The 20,748-nt window shown below is 40.6% G+C and overlaps 2 protein-coding genes across 2 annotated transcripts; both read left to right on the plus strand.

Moving 5' to 3' along the window:
• The first annotated feature begins 65 nt into the window (after positions 1-65).
• troap (trophinin associated protein) lies at positions 66-7,888 on the plus strand. Its single transcript, XM_017305587.2, has 14 exons — positions 66-84; positions 548-613; positions 3,066-3,297; positions 3,373-3,805; positions 4,022-4,143; positions 4,286-4,337; positions 5,102-5,232; positions 5,347-5,401; positions 5,495-5,574; positions 5,658-5,729; positions 6,377-6,484; positions 6,568-6,838; positions 6,928-7,124; positions 7,672-7,888. The coding sequence occupies exons 2-14, from the start codon at positions 552-554 to the stop codon at positions 7,705-7,707; spliced, it is 1,851 nt and encodes a 616-aa protein (XP_017161076.2). The 5' UTR covers positions 66-84; positions 548-551; the 3' UTR covers positions 7,708-7,888.
• Positions 7,889-10,222: 2,334 nt separating this feature from the next.
• Positions 10,223-18,948, plus strand: pfkma (phosphofructokinase, muscle a). Its single transcript, XM_008413554.3, has 22 exons — positions 10,223-10,422; positions 11,297-11,370; positions 11,448-11,525; positions 12,817-13,006; positions 13,110-13,275; positions 13,641-13,685; positions 13,976-14,084; positions 14,328-14,423; positions 14,519-14,611; positions 14,689-14,814; positions 14,917-14,981; positions 15,145-15,208; positions 15,335-15,481; positions 16,388-16,458; positions 16,549-16,636; positions 16,754-16,906; positions 16,991-17,155; positions 17,302-17,363; positions 17,590-17,701; positions 17,792-17,891; positions 18,499-18,604; positions 18,700-18,948. The coding sequence occupies exons 1-22, from the start codon at positions 10,332-10,334 to the stop codon at positions 18,839-18,841; spliced, it is 2,343 nt and encodes a 780-aa protein (XP_008411776.2). The 5' UTR covers positions 10,223-10,331; the 3' UTR covers positions 18,842-18,948.
• Positions 18,949-20,748: the final 1,800 nt, after the last annotated feature.

Here is a 20,748-nt window from a genome sequence, read left to right on the forward strand (position 1 = left end):
GTTTATGGTCCAGGAAGTCGACAGGCCTTTTTCATAGCAAGACAGAACGGAACGAAGGAGCTTTAAATCAGCACGAAACGTCTGGTAAACCAAACCAATTTGGAGTAAGGAATAAGCTGTCTTTGAAAGGGTTTATTTCATTTTTCAAACGACTGATAAAGGACCATAGGCTTTTTAGATGTATCTGAAAGAAGCAGCAGCTAGCTTTCGGTCCTGTGTAGCGTATGCTTTAAACGTAGCGTTCTGTTTGGGTCAAAGCTAGCTTCTTTGTTTGCTAATATTTTAGCTGGCTCTTCACAACACTCATTTAATGTGTTTTCGCTTTATTGTTAGCCTTGTCGGCAATATTTGTTTTTCTTTGAAAAACACAAGTATAATATTAGTTACATGTATTTAGTTTTTTTTTCTTGTTGGTTAGCATTGTCAGTTTTATACTCTCTATCTTTAAAAGAGTGTTCGGGTATTTATGCTTTACTGCTCAAATATTTTATTCTATTTCCCATTTTTAGTTGCTCAAATCCTGAGATTGTGTTTTTACCCCGATCAGCATCATGAGTTCTTCTCCAGTCCTTCGTCAACAAACTCAGAATAAAATCCGCAGTGATTTTCTAAGGTAAGATATATATAAAGGCCCCCTCATTCACTTTTTCCCCTCCTAACATTTGTATGTGACTTATCCAAAACACGTTTTCTTGTAATGCATATGCATTTCAAAGGTGGTGTGCAACAGAAAGTTGGTGATATTCTGAAAATTTGTACTTTGAGGGTTACTAGAAGTCTTTCTTGAAAGTTGTTATAGAACATAATCAAATTAAAATGGCTTCTACCCATATAGACTTATTTTATTGTCATTGCACAAAGAAACATAAGTAAAATTGGCAATGAAATGTCATCGCTTGGCCACGGGAGCTCACACAAAAACACAAGTGCACCTATAATTAAATAATATGCAAATAATAATTACTATTTTCAAACAGTCTTCATGATGGGATTGTTGAGCAATCTGATGGCCAGTGGGACACAACTATTTCTGAGTCTGGCTGTTCTGCGGCGGATGCTACGGACTCTCCTCCCAGACAGCAAGCGGATGAACAGACCATGGAGAGGATGGGTGGAATCAGAGAGGATCTGGTTTGCTCTGGCTAAGCAGCGTCTGTGTGCAATGCTCTGGATAGGGGGGAGTGGAGCCCCAACGATCCTCTCAGCTGTCTTCACCACTCTTTGCAGCGACTTCCAGTCTGAGGCCTTGTAGTACCCAGACAAGATGCTGGTCAGCAGGCTCTCAATGGTTCCTCTGTAGAAGGTGGAGAGGATGGGAGTGGGGAGCGAAGCTTTTCTCATTCGTCTCAGAAATGCAGACGCTGCTATGCTTTTTTTCACCAGTGAAGCGATGCGAGTTGTCCTGCTGAGGTTGTCTGTAATGTGAGAATGATCTCTTTTGTTTTGTCGATGTTCAGGAGCAGGTTTTTTATTCTGCACCAGTCCACAAGATGTTGTACCTCTTTTCTGTAGTTCACTTCATTGTCGTCCCATAATTGTTGTGTCGTCTGCATATTTCATAAGGTGGTTTGTGTTAAACCTGGGACGACAGTCGTGGGTCTTCAGGGTAAACAGCAGGAGGCTCGGGACACAGCCCTGGGGGGAATCAGTGTTTAAAGAAATGATATTGGAGGTGTTATTACCCACACGGACAGACTGAGTTCTGTCCGTGAGGAAGTCCAGCAGCCAGTTGCACAGTGGAGTATTGAAACCCAGGGGGACCAGCTTGCATACCAAGTCCTGGGGGATGATCGTATTGAATGCTGAGCTGAAGTCCCAAAAAAATATCCGTTCGTGGGTGTTTCTATTCTCCAGGTGTACCAGGCTCAGACGAAGAGCAGTGGAGATGGCATCCTCAGTCGAGCGCTTAGATTTGTATGCACTCTGGAAAGGGTCAAATGATGGAGGCAGTATAGAGATTATATGACCGTTAACCACTCTCTCGAAGCACTTCATGATGATAGATGTTAATGCAACGGGTCAAAAGTCATTAAGACGTGATGGTTGGTTTCTTGGGCATTGGAATAATAGCTGACTTAAAACATGAAGGGACAATGGCCTGATACAGTGATGTATTGAAGATGTCAGTGAGCACATGGGCTAGCTGGTCTGCACACTCTTTGATCAGCCTTGCTGGAATATTGTTAGGACCTGCAGCTTTTCGGATGTTAATGTTTCTCAGGGATTTTTGCACATATATATATATATATATATATAGTGTCATTTAAAATACCTTGTCTAGTTGTAGTTTTACACTTTAATTCTCTACAGTAGCAGACAGACTAGAAATGTATAATGCATTACAGCACAGGTGTCAAACTCCAGTCCTCAAGGGCCGCTGTCCTGCAGCTTTTAGATGTGCCTCTGCTGCACCACACCTGAATAGAATAATTGGGTCATTAGCAAGGCTCTGGATCTACACAAGGAGGAGGTAATTAACCCATTTCATTCCAGTGTTTTTTACCTGTGGCACATCTAAAAGCTGCAGGACAGTGGCCCTTGAGGAACCTTTTCATGAAATTGTGACATTACAACCAGCTTCAATGTACTTTACAGTAATTTTATGCAATAGGCCAACATAAAGTAGCTATTGGCTGGGAAGTTTTAAGGTTCCATGCAAGTTTTTTGTTTTACAGTAAAAATATAAAAAGTGTAGCTTTCATTTATATTCATATCACTTTAGCCCGATATCCTTAAATAAAATCCATTGCAACTAATTGCCTTCAAAATGGACTGAATCAGCAAATTGTCTAGTTCCTTTTTATCCAGTATGATACAAATGTATCTGTTTAAGGTCTAACAGCAGGAATCTCAAACATCAGGCTTTTAAAGCCAGACTCTTTCAACTTTTAGATGTGCCTTGGTCTTTCACACCTAAATCAGATGGTAAAGCTGCTTTCTTGGCATGCAGTCAAACTACACAGATGTTTGCCACTCGGATAATATTTCTTTATATCATGTGAGTGGAAGCAGAGATGCAATTTTGAGAAGTGCAACATTTTAGTTCCAACTATTTCCCCACTCAGAATGAAGAATGAACACAACATTCAACAGCCAGAGCCGAAGCTTTCCGAAGGAATGTCTTCGCTTCACCTTTCAAAGAAAGGCGTGGAAAACAAAGATCCTGGAGAAGCTGGACGAAAGCCTCCTTTCCAGCTAGGTGGGAGCCGGCTCCCAGTGCTCGCAAAGTCCCTGAAACTCCAGGCGCCCCTTGTCTTCAAGGAATCCCACAGCAAGTGGGAAGAGAAGCCGTTGACTGTAAGTTTCTCAGTTCAACATGTTTTCTTTCATGTCATCATTGTTGTTTTAATTATTTATTTTTTTCTCTTGCAGGGTAAAACAAGGAAGAAGGCATGCACTCGCCCTGTACCATTTAACATCTCACAGCGGAGAACCGCAAGAAGAACTGAAAGCTGTGAACCTTTAACAGCCCCTCAATCAAGGACTTTGGGGAATCAGCCTGAAAACATCTCATTCAAAACGGCCAGTAAACATCAAGATTCGGTTAAAAATTCAGGGAAGTCCCTTCGAAAGACGGTAGTAAATGCAACTCGCATTTCAAGGCAGCCTAGTCCAAAATTAAAGACTTTAGCCCATTTAAAAAATCCTACATCCACATCTGGTAAGATGGCGAATCAAAATGTAAGTGTCGCCTCAGACCAAGTTCATCTTCATCCAGAGGTCAGCTTGGACCTGCCAAAGACTTCAGCTGCTCATCCGACTGCATCACTGACCGCACAGGCCAGTTGTTCAAATCCTTTAAGTGGTGAGTGTTTCCTTCACTCTGATTTTCATGTAAATTTTCATTTAAGAGTGCTACATTTTATTTGATGTCTTACACAACTTACTATTATTATTTTGTAGAAGAGTGAATTCACCGTTTTCAATTTCTTTATCACCACTGTCAATAAGGAAAACAGTCTTCCGCATTTATGGCATGCTTTTTTTACGCTCTAGGAGACGTTATTGCTTTTTATTTCAGAAAAAAGTGAGAACTTCCAACCAGACCACGCGGCTTTGCTGAGTGTCCTCCGGAACGAGGGCGTAGGCCGTGCAAGTCGACCATTTGTTACTCCAAAACGCTCCAAAAAATACAACTACCTAGTGAGTTGGCTTTTATATCGGAACTATATTATTGCTTTTACTGCATCTTTGACCTTATTCCTAAATATTTCCATCTGAATTTTATTGTTGGTGCTCAGAAATTTGAAATATTACACACTCTTGTGATTCTTCTTGTTTGTAGCCTCAACGAGTGTCTGTTAAGAAGACTCAGCAAAAAGAGGGAACATTCGCAGGTCAGAACTGAAGAAACAATGAAGCAACTAAGAAACGATTAAGTGTTTTGTTTTTTAAGTTCTGGGGTCTCTTTTTCTTCATATTGCATGGGAACTAGTTTGAATTGCACTAATATTGAATCCTCATGGCATCTGATCAGTGCCACTAAACAGGCCAGGTGTATGCTATAGTCGGATGTTTGGTGGCATAGAGATTCTAGAGATCTCAGTCAGTTGGATTACAATTTAAAAGTTAATTTATTTTGGCTATTCAAAAAGTGAAGCTTGTGCTCTGTGGATTCTTTGAGCAAAAGGTGAGATATTGGGTCTGTATTTTGATGATTACGTCGTGCACCTAAAGTAATAAAAACGTATCCAGTTTCGGATATTTAGAACAAGACGTAAGGTTGATGAAATCCAGTCCTCCAGGGTGAGTGTCCTGCAGTTGTAGATGCAGCCATGCTCCGACACTTGTGAATCAAATGAATCGTTAACGAGCTTTTGCCAAACTTGATGGCATGCCAAAAAGGTAATTCAACGATTTGATCACAACAGGGATGTATTTAAAGGTTGCAGCGCAGTAGTGCTTCACTACTGGAGCTGGATAAGTGAGACCTTTCCTAAAAGAGTTGGAAATTGCAGCAAAAGGCGTTTTACAGTATTTACTCATAATGTCAAGTACAAATGCATGCCACATTTCTTGGATTTGTATTTGCAATACCTCTTGAAATGCAAATCTATTTTGCCATAATGCTCTTAGCTGAGTTTTTCTTTTCGTTTGTCAGGATCGGTGAGGTCAGTGGCGTTCTCGCCCGACGCCGCCGCTCTGCGGAGCATCCTTCAGAACGAGGGCGTGAAGGATGCCATGTCCAGAAATTCAGTGTGTCCACCTGGCAGAGGCACTTCAATCTACACTGTATGAGCACAATAAACTTCATGTCATCACTGCTCGTTCTCATTCCTGTTGCAGTTTATCTCCAGGTTCTTTGATTTTTGACCATTTGCCTCACTTAATTCTTAACATTTTTAGGCTCAAAGAGTGCTTGTTAAGAAAAGTTGTCCAGATTCAACCAGTCTTACTGTGGGTAAGGTGCAGCACTGTTACGTTAATGCTCCCTCACTATTGGTTTGTCCTGGTCAGCCTGACGTGGCTGAGTTTTCTCTTTTCTCCTCGGCAGCAGAGTTCAAAGAGACGGCAAAGACAAAATGGACTCCACAGAGAGTCCGCAACACCAAACAGCAGCCCATGTCTGCCATGGTCTGTACGCACATACCTCGCCGTGTCGGTCTGGTTATATTTCAGGAAGCTTCGCCTCACCGTGCTGCTGCTTCTGTTTTCAGAAATGGTATCGGTCTCCATGCGGCACTGTTGGACACTCAAGCTACAAAAGGAACATTCATCCACGTCAGGAGGTAAAACGGTCAAATTAATCCTACATATGAAGCTCCTACAGCAATCAAGATGGGAAAAGGTTGACATTGTTGATTTTTAGATGAATGCTTTCATAAAAGTTTGGAGTGGTTGGTTTCTTTATCAGTACAATTATAAAATAAAAGCGATTTCTGATATTGGTTGTCAAACATTGGATAATGCGACTGCCTAAATCTAGAAATATGTTATTGTAACTTTTGAAACTACAAATAGTTAGTTTTAATTAAAAAATGAGTTGGGAGATGAAATGAGTTTATTGATTACCCAGATTTTCTTTTTTTGAATAATTTATTTTTGGACAAAATCTTAATTTCTTTTTTTTTTTCCCCACAATGCACTCCATGAATTTCCATAGTTCAGAGTGACATCTTCACACCTAAGGCCTAACATCTTGTTAAGTGTGTTTTATAGCTGTTTATTTGAACACTGAATTGAAGAGAACTCACAGAAGGGATGATTAAAATAAAAGCCAATTTTTGAAATGTAGTTTTTTCTTTTTAAAAAAATTTACCAAATTGGTAACTAGTACGATTAAAATCAGAGATTTTATTTTCAAGCCATGTTCCTCAGCATTAATGGAAATAAGCACACAGTACGAGACTGGGTTCATCTGACTGTGTGTTGGCAGGAAGTTGTCCAGAAGTTATTTGACGATCCAGAAGATGAACAGGTCACAGCTGGGACGGACAACAATCCCTCAGCAAAATCTGAGCAGGTCTCTGTTCCATCCTCCTCTGTATGAAATTAATTTCACATTCAAAGTTGACATCCTGTGCATTTAAATCAAAGGTTTAACTCATTTTGTTTTCGCTTCTTCAGAATAAAGCTCCTACAGAGGAGAAGGCGGAGACGAGGAGGCCTAACGAAGAGGATGTGGAGGAGATGAAGACTTTCCTCCACGCTCCACCAAGAGAGTCTGTTATTTTTTTCTCGACTGGTAAAAAGTTGATCAGAGCCCCGCGGTTTGAGAACCAGGAAGCCTCAGACCAGCGGGATCAAGTTTTATCAGAACAGAAGTTCACAACTGCACAGAGCGACGTGTTGGAGCCGACTCACCGGAGGAACTCTGTCATTCAGTGGCTGCACAGCGGTACCACTGACCCTTCATTCACCTCATAAAGATTCATAATGCCTACTGTTGAGAGCTTAACATGTTTTTTCTTTTTTACCCTCTGATAGATTTTGTCACTCAGAAGCCTTGCTCTCTGAATCTTGCAGTGGCCATGTTGCGAAAGCGCTTTCCTCCTCTGGAGGAGTTGCGATTGGACGAGGAGGTCGCGACCTACACCTCGGTGTCTGTCCCAGGTGCTTCCGGGTTTGTCCATCCTCGCTGTGGAAACCCGTTGGCCTCCGTTTTGCACTTTGAGGAGTCAATGGTGAGCATATGACCGGATGGATGACTGTTTAAACTGTGTTTACTACCATTGTTGGTGGTATTAAAGTGAAGTAGTAAAGTCTCCTGAGATTGTAGTAAGAAAAAAAATGAATTAAAGGTGAATCCTTTTTTAGCATTTTACTGATAAAAAATGCGAATTGCTTTGCAGATTCAAAGCAATTGAAAAAGTCTCCCAGATCAGGTTTTGACACATTTAGGCTCAATGGAAAGTTGATGCCTTTTTTAATCAAATTTTCTTGGAGGGCAATATACAATCCAAATATGTACTTTATAGTTTTCAAGTCATTCAGCAGCTTTTTTTTTTTCCACCGTCACATTTTGCATTTGTATGATCGGTGTCATTCAGTATACACACAGCTGATGCATTTCTTATCTTTCCTGTTGCATTTTCAAACTTTAATGTAAGCTTCATCTAACACATGCATTCTTAAACTATTTCCAAAAATGCATACCTAATAAATGTTCATATTCTGTTGACAGATATGCAAATATTAAATATCGGCATGTTTTCTTTTTTGTTTTTCTAGAGATTTGTCCCGATTGACTCGCAACATGAGGGATGACCTTCATTCTGACAACACTGTGAAAACTTAGCAACTCTCTGCAATTGTTTGGTTTTTGGACGATTTTATCGGTATTATTAAAGCTAATAAAAAAAATTTGTTCTGACATTTTTTAATGACCATTACTACTAATTAATTGTTAAATTTATGTATGGACTTTATAATAAAATAGATTTTTTTACTTTTGGAACATGTGTGTGTTAATTTCCATCCCTTTGTTGATTTGTTCACTTGGATTCAACTGCTAACAATATAATTTGCATCTCAGAAAACGCCAATTTATCTTTCTTTCTAGAACTAAAACCATGAAAGTAAGAGACTTGGACATTCACTCTGATGTAGTGAATTTCTCTTTCTACTCTTATGAAGTTGGATGATTATATGACATGGCATATCGTCTTGCAGTCCACAGGTTGCCAATAGGTCAGGCAGGGTTCAAACCTTTTTCTGGCACATTACAGGGTGAACATACAGCGTCATGTGACGGCATACCATGCAGATCAGACGAGGGATGCCGCAAAGCTGAATGAGGTGAAACCTGATGGACAGACGTATTCAGCTAGAAACCAAACATCCTTGATATGTTTAAAAACTCAAGTGATTTATGTTCACTATTGGGAGGATTTGGATATTTTATCTGACATGTTTCAGACTGAGTTGACCTCTGCTTTATTTTCCTTCCAAACTAGAAAGTGTTTTTGCTTCTAGAAAGTTTTTTTTTCTTCTTTAATAAATATGCCGAATTTGTTAGTGTTCGCCTAAAATATCTTCATAAACTACAGAACATGTCACCTGAATAAAAGGGTTATTTCTCAAATCTCCGTCTTTTTGGGAAAATTTTTTTAATGCTTGTTTTTATTTTAATTTTGATCAATTTTTAGGGCTTCAGTTTATATAACAACTCTCAACAAATGTGATCTGAAGGCCTTCTGCAAAACAAGGGTCCCATTTATAACCAGTTACATAGGATCTACCTTTATCTATGTTCTGTTTGTTTCTGTATCAAGCTACTGATGCTGCAGCAATCCCTCTGTCTGAGCAAGGACATGGTGACAGTGGAGAGGCACCATTGAATTTAAACAAGGCTCGGTGTGGGGAAACATCTGGTAGTTTAGTCGAGTCGAGTCCTCCAGAGCTACCACCCTGCAACCTTTAGATGCATTCCTCCTCTTAACACACCTGGATCAAATGTGTAGCTTATGCTTATGCAGAGCTGGCATAAAGTACTGTTATTGATTTTGATCAATACTGCTAGTGAGAGAAGTCGGTCTTTTGATTGAGGCGTGTAGGAGCAGGGATCGAAGCCCTGCAGGATTTGACTCGAGCATCCCTGTTTCAGAGGAAAGGCACGAGACGGAGCAACATTCAGGATGTCGACACCATTCAATTGATCCGAATCTGTGAGTCACCCCGCTTTTGCTAGTTCGAGCTGCTTGTGCTGACAATCATTTTATATAATTGCTTTTAAATCCATCAAACCATCTGCTACTGGAGTTGCAGTAAATTCTAAGAGATGAACAAAGACTTATTTGTTGAGAGATCACTATTAAATACCGAAACGTCTTGTCATACTGGCTAGGGACGTGAAGGTAATGACGTAGCTCCTCAGCTGGCGCGCTAACTTAATGGCGGTTACGTCGAAAAGCAAAGAAAGTCGCAAGTAAGTGAAAAAAGATCCGAGCGCAATGAAAGGTTTCTGAGCTTTGCATCATACATTAGAAGAAATTGAAAATTTTTGAGGTTAGATGTCTTCTTTTTTTTTTTGGGGGGGGGATAAATGTATTTAACGTTTAAAACCGACAGTATCAACTGAAAAAGGAGTTTGTCCCCCAAAACGGTATGGTTTTTCCTCATCAGTCTAAACAAAGTCTGGTCACCATCAGAGCTAAAAGAAAAGAAAAAAAATCAGATAAAGAAATTGAAGCTGTTCTTTTCAGGGTTTTTTGTCAAGCCACTTACATTTATCACTGGCATATTTATGCGTGGGGAAGAAAGGTATTAGACGTCACTGGGTCGTGACTACTTCTCTATTTTTTTGGCAATCTGTCCCATTGCAGATCTGTAAACATACAAGTTTGGAAATGCTTTCATAACCCTTTCCGGACCCGCTTCCAACACCACCTTTATGTTGACCAGTACCAGCTGATCCGACGAATTATTGAACCTTTTCTGATGTCATCAACTTAAATACACACCAGACAGAATTAGCAGTTTTTCCTTTAGTCAGTGTTTTATGAGATCCTGCAACAATAATTCACATTTCATTACTCATTTTTGTTTTTACAATAAATCATTCTCTGAATGCTATCTTCAATTTCTTTAGACTACTGCATTAATGGGAAATACCTCATCATAAAGTCAATTATTGCTCAGTGGTCTTTGTCTCTCTGTGTGTAGCTGCCCTCTGTGGTCCTGCTTATATTTAGTTTGGCTGTATGAGTGAGTGAGTGGTGAAGGCCTCAGAGGGAGGTGGGGGGTAAGAATAGAAGTGGTATTCTATAAAGCCTGAGCCGTCTCTCGTGACTCCCCCTGAGAAGCAGAGAGTTCAATAAGAACGACTCAGGTTTTTTTTTCCTCCTCATCCTTCCACCTCTTCCCCTAGCGCTCCCGTCTTTCCGTGAAACATGTCCGCGGACCTTCATGCCGCCATGGATCCAACGAAGATGGGCGTTGGACGGTCCATCGCTGTGCTGACGTCAGGAGGAGACGCTCAAGGCGAGTGGCAAAATTCTCCTGATTTTTATTTTCAACTTTGTAGTGAACTAATAATAAAACGCTAAATTAGTGCAGAGGGACTCAAACAGCATATTCCCTCGTATTGTTGTGTGTGAGAGGAAATCTGAAACCGAGTCTCTTGTTTTGGAGGCAAATTATTAAAGCTGGAAATCTTAAGATACTCGTGTGCAATTTGAAACAAATGACTCTGATTTATATGGATATTAGCTGCAAAACCTGCTTGAAAACATGAGGATTGATAAGCAATTACGTCACCATTTTTCAAACATTGTTCTACCTTGACGTTTTAAATTGAAATCGTAAAACGAGTCGCTGCATTAACTCGCAATTAATTTGGATTATTTTCCCCAAAACTCACTCAACTGCCTGATGTTTTATTGTCCTTGATTTCCTCACCACCCATCAGTCTTTTTTTTTTTTTTTTTCGTTTATTCGCCTGCTTTGGCCCACGTCAGTTTCCTTATTTTTCACCCCTTTGGGGCTAATTTTAGTGGCGTTGACCTTTTTTCTGGTATGGAGAAAAGAAACGCCCTCTGATCCTTCAGCTGCTGTCCGCTGAAACAAGAGCCGCCACATGCCGCGTTGCTTTTTCACAACACAAACTCTCACAGTGGCCTTTGGCGCAACAACATCCAGGGGACGGACGGCCCGCACATGACTTGTGAGTCCCTTGAACCAGGCTCCTGTTCTTTGATCCAAGGCTATTTTTTGTCTCTTGAGGTGCCAAGATGAAGGTTAACGCGCTTAAAGGTCAAGATCTGAGGCTGAGATGTTGCAGCGTTTATAGCATGAGGGAGAATCGGCGTTTGTGAATTAAACAAGCATCACATATGAAACTGTTTGTGGCTCTCAGGTATGAATGCAGCGGTGAGAGCCACAGTCAGAGTGGGTCTCTACACCGGAGCCAAAGTCTTCTTTGTTCACGAGGTATGCACTTTCTGGTTATCGTGTATCGTGTGCTTTCTATATATAAATAAATAAATAACAGTTTAAGTGGGATGCAGGGTTACCAGGGTCTGGTGGATGGAGGGGATCATATCCGGCCAGCAACATGGGAGAGCGTGTCCATGATGCTTCAGCTGGTGAGTGATGCGCAGCAACATCACTTTATGCAAAGTCACACAGATTAATAGTTGCATAGTGAGTCAAAAAGAGCTGAAGATGCATTTCCTTAAAGGGCCACCGAACATTATTTTAATGAGCACAGCTGTTAATGTGTGGTCCGAGAAACTCTGGACTTTCATTTAATTGAAGGTTTAGATAAGAATGAAGAAAATAAATGGAGTAAATATTTTCAGGCTTTTTTTTTTTTTTAGGCCTGTCAATGAACTTTGCTGCATGATAAATTGTACCAGACATTACTGTGATAAACGATAATATTTGTTGTTCAGAGACTATTTTGAAGAGGTACTGTGGAAATTACATAATCATGCAAGTACTCCCTCTCAAAGATCAAAATAATTTTATTTCTAAAAAGCATTTAGCATTGGAAATAGAACAAATATTAAATTTCCAAAATAAATATCCAAAACACCTGAATCAATAAATAAAATAGATACTAAAGTCTTTGCAAAAAAAAATTGCCCATCAAAAAAGAGGCTACTTGAGACAGGCTTACCCTTATTTATATTACCTCATTCATCTGTGTGTCCATTCAAATTCACTGTGTTCTTTAGTGGCCATAAAAGTTACGCTATGGATTAAAACACCATTTTACATTGCAGTTTGTGGAGAATCAGTATTGACCAACACATTCTGACCCAGTTTAATCCCAGTTATTGTCTGTTGTTGGCATACACTCCACATGCTAAGTGAACAAACGACACGTTACCTGTCACCAATCCCTTTATTCTTCCTGCACAGTTGAAAGAAAAGAAAAAATTTTTAGATAACACACAGAGCTCGACGTCTTTGAGAAAACCAAGAATCTAAGACCACTTGTAAAACATGGCGGTGGTAGAGGGATGATACGGGTTTGTTGTACAGTCTTAAGACCTAAGCAATTCCTCTCTATATATCAAAGCTGTGTTAGGAAATAGAGAGGACTCTCTAGTATCTTAATTTATGGTCCTAAAGGGTTATGCAGCCGGACACTGACTGCAGAACCGGAGGAGGTCTGCAACCGAGTGCCAGAAAAAAGTCCAGTTATCTGACCTGACCTTTTAGCTGCTCCAGCTGAGAGGCTTTTGAACCTGATACTCAGATTCGGTGCGTCTGTGAAGGCCTGATGACGAGCTGTCGAGTGGGTGCGACAGGTTGCCTTCAAACTTAAATCGTCGTTGGCTCACAAACCACGTGGCATCACTGGCTTCGGATTTTTGATCGCAAATGTCAGTGTGAAAGTCACAACAAAGCAGATTCTCTCTGTGCCAGGGTGGCACCGTCATCGGCAGCGCCCGCTGCAAAGACTTCATGTGCAGAGAGGGCCGTATGAAGGCGGCCTGCAACCTGGTGAAGCTCGGCATCACCAACCTGTGTGTGATTGGAGGAGACGGCAGTCTGACCGGAGCCAACCAGTTCAGGACGGACTGGGGCGGCCTGTTGGCTGACCTCGTCAAAGATGGTAAATAAATAAATAAAACTGGTGGGATCTGATAGGATCCGTGATATCAAGACAGTCGTATTCAGACAGCAAACGTTACGATCAGTGTTTTTCTTTTCTTAAGGGAAGATTAAACTGGAGGAAGCCAAGAAGTCGTCCCACCTGAACATTGTGGGCATGGTTGGCTCTATTGACAACGACTTCTGTGGCACTGACATGACCATCGGCACTGACTCAGCCCTCCATCGCATCATCGAGGTGGTGGACGCCATCACTACAACTGCGCAGAGGTTCAGACAGGCTTGTGCCACTTTGCTTTTTTTTTTTTTTTTTAAGAAGCGAGAACCAGAAAATTAAATGCGCACCTCTCAAGGAATACAATTACAAAGCAGTATTGCCTTTTAGATCTCAAGTGAGAGAAAATTAGAAGTGGCTGAACATCTTTTAATGAAAGACGTTTTTTTTTTATGCCAACAGTATTATTATTATTATTTTCTTTATTTAAATAATATCAATTTAAACAGTTTACGGTGCTGTGTTTTTTTTTGTATTTTACCCTGTTTTTTTTTTTTGTTTTGTTTTATCACATCAAAATGTTTCAGGCCATAAAACAAATGATACAAAATGTTCTAAAATGTTTTGTCTTTATTTGCAGCCACCAGAGGACATTTATCCTGGAAGTGATGGGCAGACACTGCGGGTCAGTTTCTAGTTCTTTATTTGTACGTGTGCACCTAAAGCCTGAATGGTAGTACTTTGATCCAAGTACTTCAATCATCTTATTTACTATGTTCCAGAATTTCTAGAAAGTCATGAGTCATGGAACCATCAGTTGTTGGAGGTTTCTTTTTTTTATTGCCACATGTTGTCTCTCCTCTTGTCATTTTTTTGTGACCAAAGTGCATGTATTGTTTCGATGCTTCCTTGCTCGTTTTATGCATAATGGAGACCACTGCTCTGATTGTCGCCATGGTTGGTGCGTGGCTGCAGATATCTGGCCCTGGTGTCGGCTCTGTCCTGTGGAGCCGACTGGGTTTTCATTCCAGAGATGCCACCGGATGACGGCTGGGAGAACCACTTGTGCAGGAGGCTGGCAGACGTAAGTTTCTTTATTTGCTATGGATGTCATAAAGTGTCACGCAGCAGCATTCACACCCCTGGAACTATTTTACATTTTCATCCTGCTGCAACTACCAACTTCCTTTTGCGTAATATGATAGACCAACACAAGGTAGTGTATAATTGGAAAGTGGAAGAAAAATAATAAAAGTTAATGTAAAGAAAAAATACTTATTTTTTCCAGAATGTGCAGGCGTCTTGTTGACTCTTGCATATCATTTAGCAAAGATCTCGGGGCTCTCGTCTGAATGTCATCATTGTGGCCGAGGGTGCGATCACCAGAGACGGCAAAGCAATCACATCAGAGCAGATCAAAAAGGTGAAGCTCCGTCTTCCTCTACTCTGACTGTGTGCCCTTGCTCTGATTGTGTCTCACAACAATATTTTAAAGGTTGCACATTCATCTGCCTCCAGCTGGTGACCGAAAGGCTGGGCTTTGACACGCGCACCACCATCCTCGGACACGTCCAGAGAGGGGGAACGCCGTCCGCTTTCGACAGAGTCCTGGTGACTGTCTCGGACATCAGCAGCTTCACCGGTTTGTCACCCAAACGTGCTGATGTGAGTGTTTGTGCGCCACTCAGGGCAGCAGGATGGGCGTGGAGGCGGTGATGGCGCTGCTGGAGGCCACGCCGGACACTCCTGCCTGTGTGGTCAGTCTGTCTGGGAACCAGGCAGTCAGACTGCCCCTCATGGAGTGTGTCCAAGTGGTACGTATCAGTGTTTCTGCCTACAGCTCCTGCTGATTGTTCACTAACATAGCAAAGATGTATTTCTCCAGCTTTCCCCTAAACGTGTTCTTTGTCTTGCAGACCAAAGATGTGACTGCTGCCATGGCTTCGGGCAGATTTGAAGACGCTATCAAGCTCAGGGGAAAGTACGTTATCTAATGTTGATAGGGTTGTGCATGAAATGGGAAAAAAATACAACTAAATGGAACGGGTTTTTTTTCCTGCTTCATAATAAGTTGTTCAGATATTCTCAGTTCTAATCACTGAAAAAAAATAAAAAATACAGGAAATAACCTTTTTCATTTGCAGGAGTTTTGAAAATAACTGGAACACGTATAAGCTGCTGGCGCACATAAATCCTCCAGATGTGAAGGTGAGCCTCCTTTTTACTTAATTTCGTACTAGACTCCAAATGCTACTTTTTGATTAATGCAATCAAAATGAATTATATATATATTTTGATTATAACCAACACTTGGGCTCGTTCTCTTCGTGGCAGAGCAACATCAACGTGGCCGTAATGAACATCGGAGCTCCCTGCGCCGGCATGAACGCCGCGGTCCGAGCAGCGGTGAGGATGGGCATCATCGAGGGCCACTCCATGTTTGCTGTCTATGAAGGTTTTGATGGTCTGGCTCAAGGACAGGTACCTGTTCATTGTTAATATCTGTGCTTCAGACCCATATATAAAAAAAAATAATAAAAAAAAAAATCCATCAATTTGGTTTATAAAGCACTTTTTATACAGTGAAGGGCAATAAATCTTTTCATTTTACACACTTTTCTTCTGACTGACTTGTATTTAATAAAACTCTGTGGACGAAGCTAAAGATTAGGGTAAGAAGGCCTTTCAACCGTAAGGACTTGGAAACATGAAAAAAAATTCATCCTCCTTTTAACTTTATTATCATTTGAGACATGCCAGTTTCATTTCCTGTTTCCCTGCTAGAGATATTAATAATCTTAAGCTTCGCTGTATCACAGCTTGCTGAGAATATTAATGCAAGTAGACATTAAAATATCCATTCATCTATTGTCTCATACCCACTTATGCATACATGAGGGTGTTGGGATATTCAGCGGTCATTGGGCGAGAGGCAGAGAGGTTGTCCACCTGTTGCAAGGCGACACAGAGACTCACAGATTAGATTAGCCAATTAATGGTCATCCGTTTAATTTGCAGGGCTGTTTTGACGTCTTCAGAAGTGATGAAAATCATTTCTAACACCTGGTTAACAGCAGAACATTATGCGTCTAGACTAAAATATGTTTGGCCTTGGAAAAACAGATTTTTAAAAACAAAACAACAGTGGCCATGTTGTAGATGTAACCAAATTTATAACTTACGACTAAAAATATTGCATTCATGCTTCATTCTTAAGACAGAGGTCCATGGTCGCACTCGCAACACAGTTTTCTTCATTTTGATCCGTCCTTTAACGTCTCTTTCTGTAAGCATTTCGGGGATTAAATGTTGTTTAGTACTTTGTGTTCTGTGTGATGCTGCTTTTGAAATGAGTGTTTAAACAGTGGTCATTTTGTCTGACTGCAGATTGAGCCCATAAGCTGGAATACGGTGTCCGGCTGGACTGGAAAAGGAGGCTCCATGTTGGGAACCAAGAGGTGAAGTAGTGTTGCTGTAATGCTGCCGTGACATTTTATTTACCGTAAGCTTCTATTTATACAGCTAAATATGTGTTTATTTCACCAAAGAACTCTGCCAGGAAAGTTATTGGAGAAAATCACCTTGAACATTGCCAAGTTCAACATCCATGCTTTGGTTATTATTGGTGGATTTGAGGTAAGTCAAAGCCAGGCTTCGTAAATGTTGGTTTATCTGTGTCTGTACATTTTTCCCAAGCGATAAATAAATTGACATGTTTACCCTAATGGTAAAAAAGATCTTTCTCTGCTGCAGGCCTACGTTGGCGGTCTGGAGCTGCTTCAGGCCAGAGAACAATACGAAGAGCTGTGCATACCCTTTGTGGTGATCCCCGCCACCGTCTCCAACAACGTCCCGGGCTCCGACTTCAGCATCGGCGCCGACACCGCCCTGAACACCATCACCACCGTCAGCAGTGAAACGACAAAAATAACTACACATTTGAGGAAAAATCAAACGGCTTGAAACATTCATGGTTTGCTTTCTGTGCAGACCTGCGACAGAATCAAGCAGTCTGCAGCTGGGACGAAGCGGCGCGTCTTCATTGTCGAGACCATGGGCGGATACTGTGGGTACCTGGCCACCATGGCAGGGCTGGCTGCTGGGGCTGACGCCGCCTACATATACGAGGATAAATTCAGCATCAAGGACCTGACGGCAAGTTGAAATCCATAAAGAAACACGCTTGCAGCGTGAAATTGTATATCAGCTCATGCACATCGATTTAAAAAAAATAAATTTAACAATATAATTAGGCTAACGGAACATGCTTTGACCCTGTGATGTTTAAAATTGTACCACAGGCAAACGTAGTGCATCTTGTGCAGAAAATGAAGACGACTGTGAAGAGAGGTTTGATTCTCAGGTATGTTTGTTTCAGCTGCAGGACAGAAGAGAGTCAAGAGACAAAAACTTTTCCAAAACTAGAATTCAGGAGCACTTTTTAGTTTACTTGTCACTGAATTTGTAAAATTATTGCCAAAGCCTTCCCTTCACATATTATCCGATTAATCTAAATGTCCTTTCTCCTCCGTTTTTGTTGAGTACTGAGTTGTGTTCCCTTCAAATGTCTGTCTTTTCTCTCCCTTCAGGAATGAAAGCTGCAATGCTAACTACACCACAGAGTTCCTCTTTAACCTCTACTCTGAAGAAGGCAAAGGAATCTTTGACTGCCGTTTGAATGTTCTCGGACACATGCAGCAGGTCAGAAAAAAATCAAAAATCAAAATGCAGCCAGAACATTTTCTTCTCTTTTTAAGTGATTAAACATCAACTGTCCTCTTTCAACTGCAGGGTGGCACTCCGACTCCCTTTGACAGAAACTTTGGAACAAAGATGGGAGCCAAATCTATTCTCTGGCTGACTGACAAGCTCAAGGAGTGCTGCAGGCACGGTACAGCTACCTAAAAACTGTGCTCTACAGCACTGTTGATGCACACAAAAATTAGCCAGCACTTAATTATTACTTTTTGTTTTGTTTTTTTTTAACACAAGAAAACACAGAAAATGACTACGGTGGTTTAACCCAGTTGTTGTTTTAGTTGAGAAGTTTAAAGCCAAGACTTACATTAGAGTGTTTGTGATTTGCACAGCAGAAATCTGGCAGGAAATATTTGCTAAAAGTGATGGTGGACACTTCACCTCCATGCCGGATTGATCCAATAATTCAAGCTTAAGGAGTCAGGACAACAACTGACAATAAACACTGCCCAGAACATGGAGACACCTTTCAGCACGGTCATATTTTCGTATTAAGATCCTTTTTTTTTTTTGTATTAGTGTTCTGGGATGTTATTGATTCCTGGAAAACCTTCAATAGCTGGAAGACTTAAAGATCTCTATGAATAGAAATAAACACTTGAAATAAATGACTCTCTGTAGTGAGACTATCAAATATTTTTCGATAATATTCAAACTTATTGAGGTACGCTTATAAAGTTTGTAAGCAAGTCTGAGGAGTTTGGTGATGGATTCACTATTTGACTTTGTGGGCTCCGTAGGTCGCATCTTTGCCAACACATCAAACTCTGCCTGCGTCCTGGGAATGAGGAAGAGAGGACTCACCTTCCAGGCTATTGCTGACCTGAAAGACGACACAGATTTTGAGTAAGCCGCACAGCTGCTAACTAAACCGACATACTGCGCTGGACAGAGCGTCAGTCAGAATGGTGACCGATCCCTCTCCTTTCGCTTCACTGCAGGCATCGGATCCCGAAGACACAGTGGTGGCTGAAAATCAGGCCCATCATGAAGATCCTGGCCAAGTATGACATCAAGCTGGACACTTCTGAGCATGTCGACATGGAGCATGTCCTCAACAAGAGGGGAAACCACTGGAAGTAGGAGTATTTTTGCTTTGAAGCTGATTATTCATTTGGGGTATTTTCCCCTGTTCTGTTAGCTGTTTTTAGTTCAACCTTTGTGTCTTAATAAAAGAGCTGTTGACTTTACAGATGTGAATATGTGGTCTTTTTTTTTTAATTAAATTCTGTGCTCCACACTGGTTTACCACTATTAAAGTCACCAAATAAGTGTAAATGACTATATTTGCTATTAGCCCCCATATACTTGCAGAAGTTAACCTCATAGTCAAAGTTTAAATTTTGTAAAGAGAGACATGCTGTTACATTCGAGGCCGAAGCATTTTACTGAACTATGACTGCCATACTTTCAAGACAGGAGACACATTACCAGAGTAAGGGGAATTTCTCTTAACATTGCAAGTCTTTCACTCATGACTCACCATTTTCTAGTGAATTTCTCTTTTTCTGTGAGGGGACAACAACTCAAATCTTTGTTTTTTACACCGATCCAGTTAGATAAGTACATTTGCTGACAGAAACCCTTCTGACCTATGCTTGTCGTATTTAAGCTTTGTCATTGCTTACCTTCTCTGATTAAGTTTCAATAGCAGAAAAAAAGAGCTGATTACATCACAAGCCTCTTTTTCTCTTGTTGAGAAATGAAGGGTCACTGAAAAGCCACAAAACCTGCTGGGAACCACTCAACCATTCCATTTTTGCAATTTTAATGTGGTTAAAATATTTGGATTAGCAAGTGCCAAAACATTTTGGTTTAACCATTTATTATTGGGCTGTTTTGTGTTATTTTTACTATAAGTTGTTTTCCAGTAAATACATTTTTAGTAAGCTCTCCAGAATTTAATTTCTCAAGATAAACATGCTATTCATTTTTATTATATAATTTTGTTGTCAAATGAAATATATAAAGAAAATTTAAAAAATATTTAATTTCTTTTACCATAACATTTATAATTAATACATTTATTATAAAAACATTCCTACTTTTAGTCTAGTTATGATAAAAATTACATTAAAATTACTATGACATAATTATTATAAACCTGGGGTGGTGTTTTATGTGTTCATTTACAGGTCATTCTTAAAGAATTAGCATATTGTGATAAAGTTCATTATTTTCCATAATGAAATATAACTGAAATATTTCAGGTCTTTTATTGTTTTAATACTGATTTTGGCATACAGCTCATGAAAACCCAAAATCTCTGTCTCAAAAAATAAGCATATTTTATCCGACCAATAAAAGAAATGTGTTTTAATACCAAAAAAGTCAACCTTCAAATAATTATGTTCAGTTATGCACTCAATACTTGGTCAGGAATCCTTTTGCAGCCTTCAATGCGGCGTGGCATGGAGGCTATCAGCATGTGGTACTGATGAGGTGTTGTGGAGGCCCAGGATGCTTCAATAGCCTTAAGCTCATCCAGAGTGTTGGGTCTTGGTCTCTCAACTTTCTCTTCACAATACCCCACAGACTCTTTGGGGTTCAGGTCAGGAGCGTTGGCAGGCCAATTGAGCACAGTAATAATACCATGGTCAGTGGTTTTGGCACTGTGAGCAGGTGCCAGGTTGTGCTGAAAAATTAAATCTTCATCTCCATAAAGCTTTTCAGCAGATGGAAGCATGAAGTGCTCCAAAACCTCCTCATAGCTGCTGCATTGACCCTGCCCTTGATGAAACAAAGTGGACCAACTGACAGCTGACATGGCTCCCCAGACCATCACTGACTGTGGGTACTTGACACTGGACTTCTGGCATTTTGGCATTTCCTTCTCCCCAGTCTTCCTCCAGACTGGCACCTTGATTTCCGAATGACATGCAAAATTTGCTTTCATCCGAAAAAAGTTCTTTGGACCACTGAGCAACAGTCCAGTGCTGCTTCCCTGTAGCCCAGGTCAGGCGCTTCTGCCGCTGTTTCTGGTTCAAAAC

This window comes from Poecilia reticulata, chromosome 7 (genome assembly GCF_904066995.2).
Source record: "Poecilia reticulata chromosome 7, P_reticulata-male-v2, whole genome shotgun sequence".
Classification (NCBI taxonomy): domain Eukaryota; kingdom Metazoa; phylum Chordata; class Actinopteri; order Cyprinodontiformes; family Poeciliidae; genus Poecilia; species Poecilia reticulata.

Coding starts and splice junctions, on each gene's coding strand:
- troap (XM_017305587.2), top strand. CDS start 552: ATGAGTTCTTCTCCAGTCCTTCGTCAACAAACTCAGAATAAAATCCGC. Junction 614..3,065: donor ATCCGCAGTGATTTTCTAAG/GTAAGATATATA, acceptor TTCCCCACTCAG/AATGAAGAATGAACACAACA. Junction 3,298..3,372: donor GGGAAGAGAAGCCGTTGACT/GTAAGTTTCTCA, acceptor TTTCTCTTGCAG/GGTAAAACAAGGAAGAAGGC.
- pfkma (XM_008413554.3), top strand. CDS start 10,332: ATGTCCGCGGACCTTCATGCCGCCATGGATCCAACGAAGATGGGCGTT. Junction 10,423..11,296: donor GTCAGGAGGAGACGCTCAAG/GCGAGTGGCAAA, acceptor TGTGGCTCTCAG/GTATGAATGCAGCGGTGAGA. Junction 14,424..14,518: donor CATCAGAGCAGATCAAAAAG/GTGAAGCTCCGT, acceptor ATCTGCCTCCAG/CTGGTGACCGAAAGGCTGGG.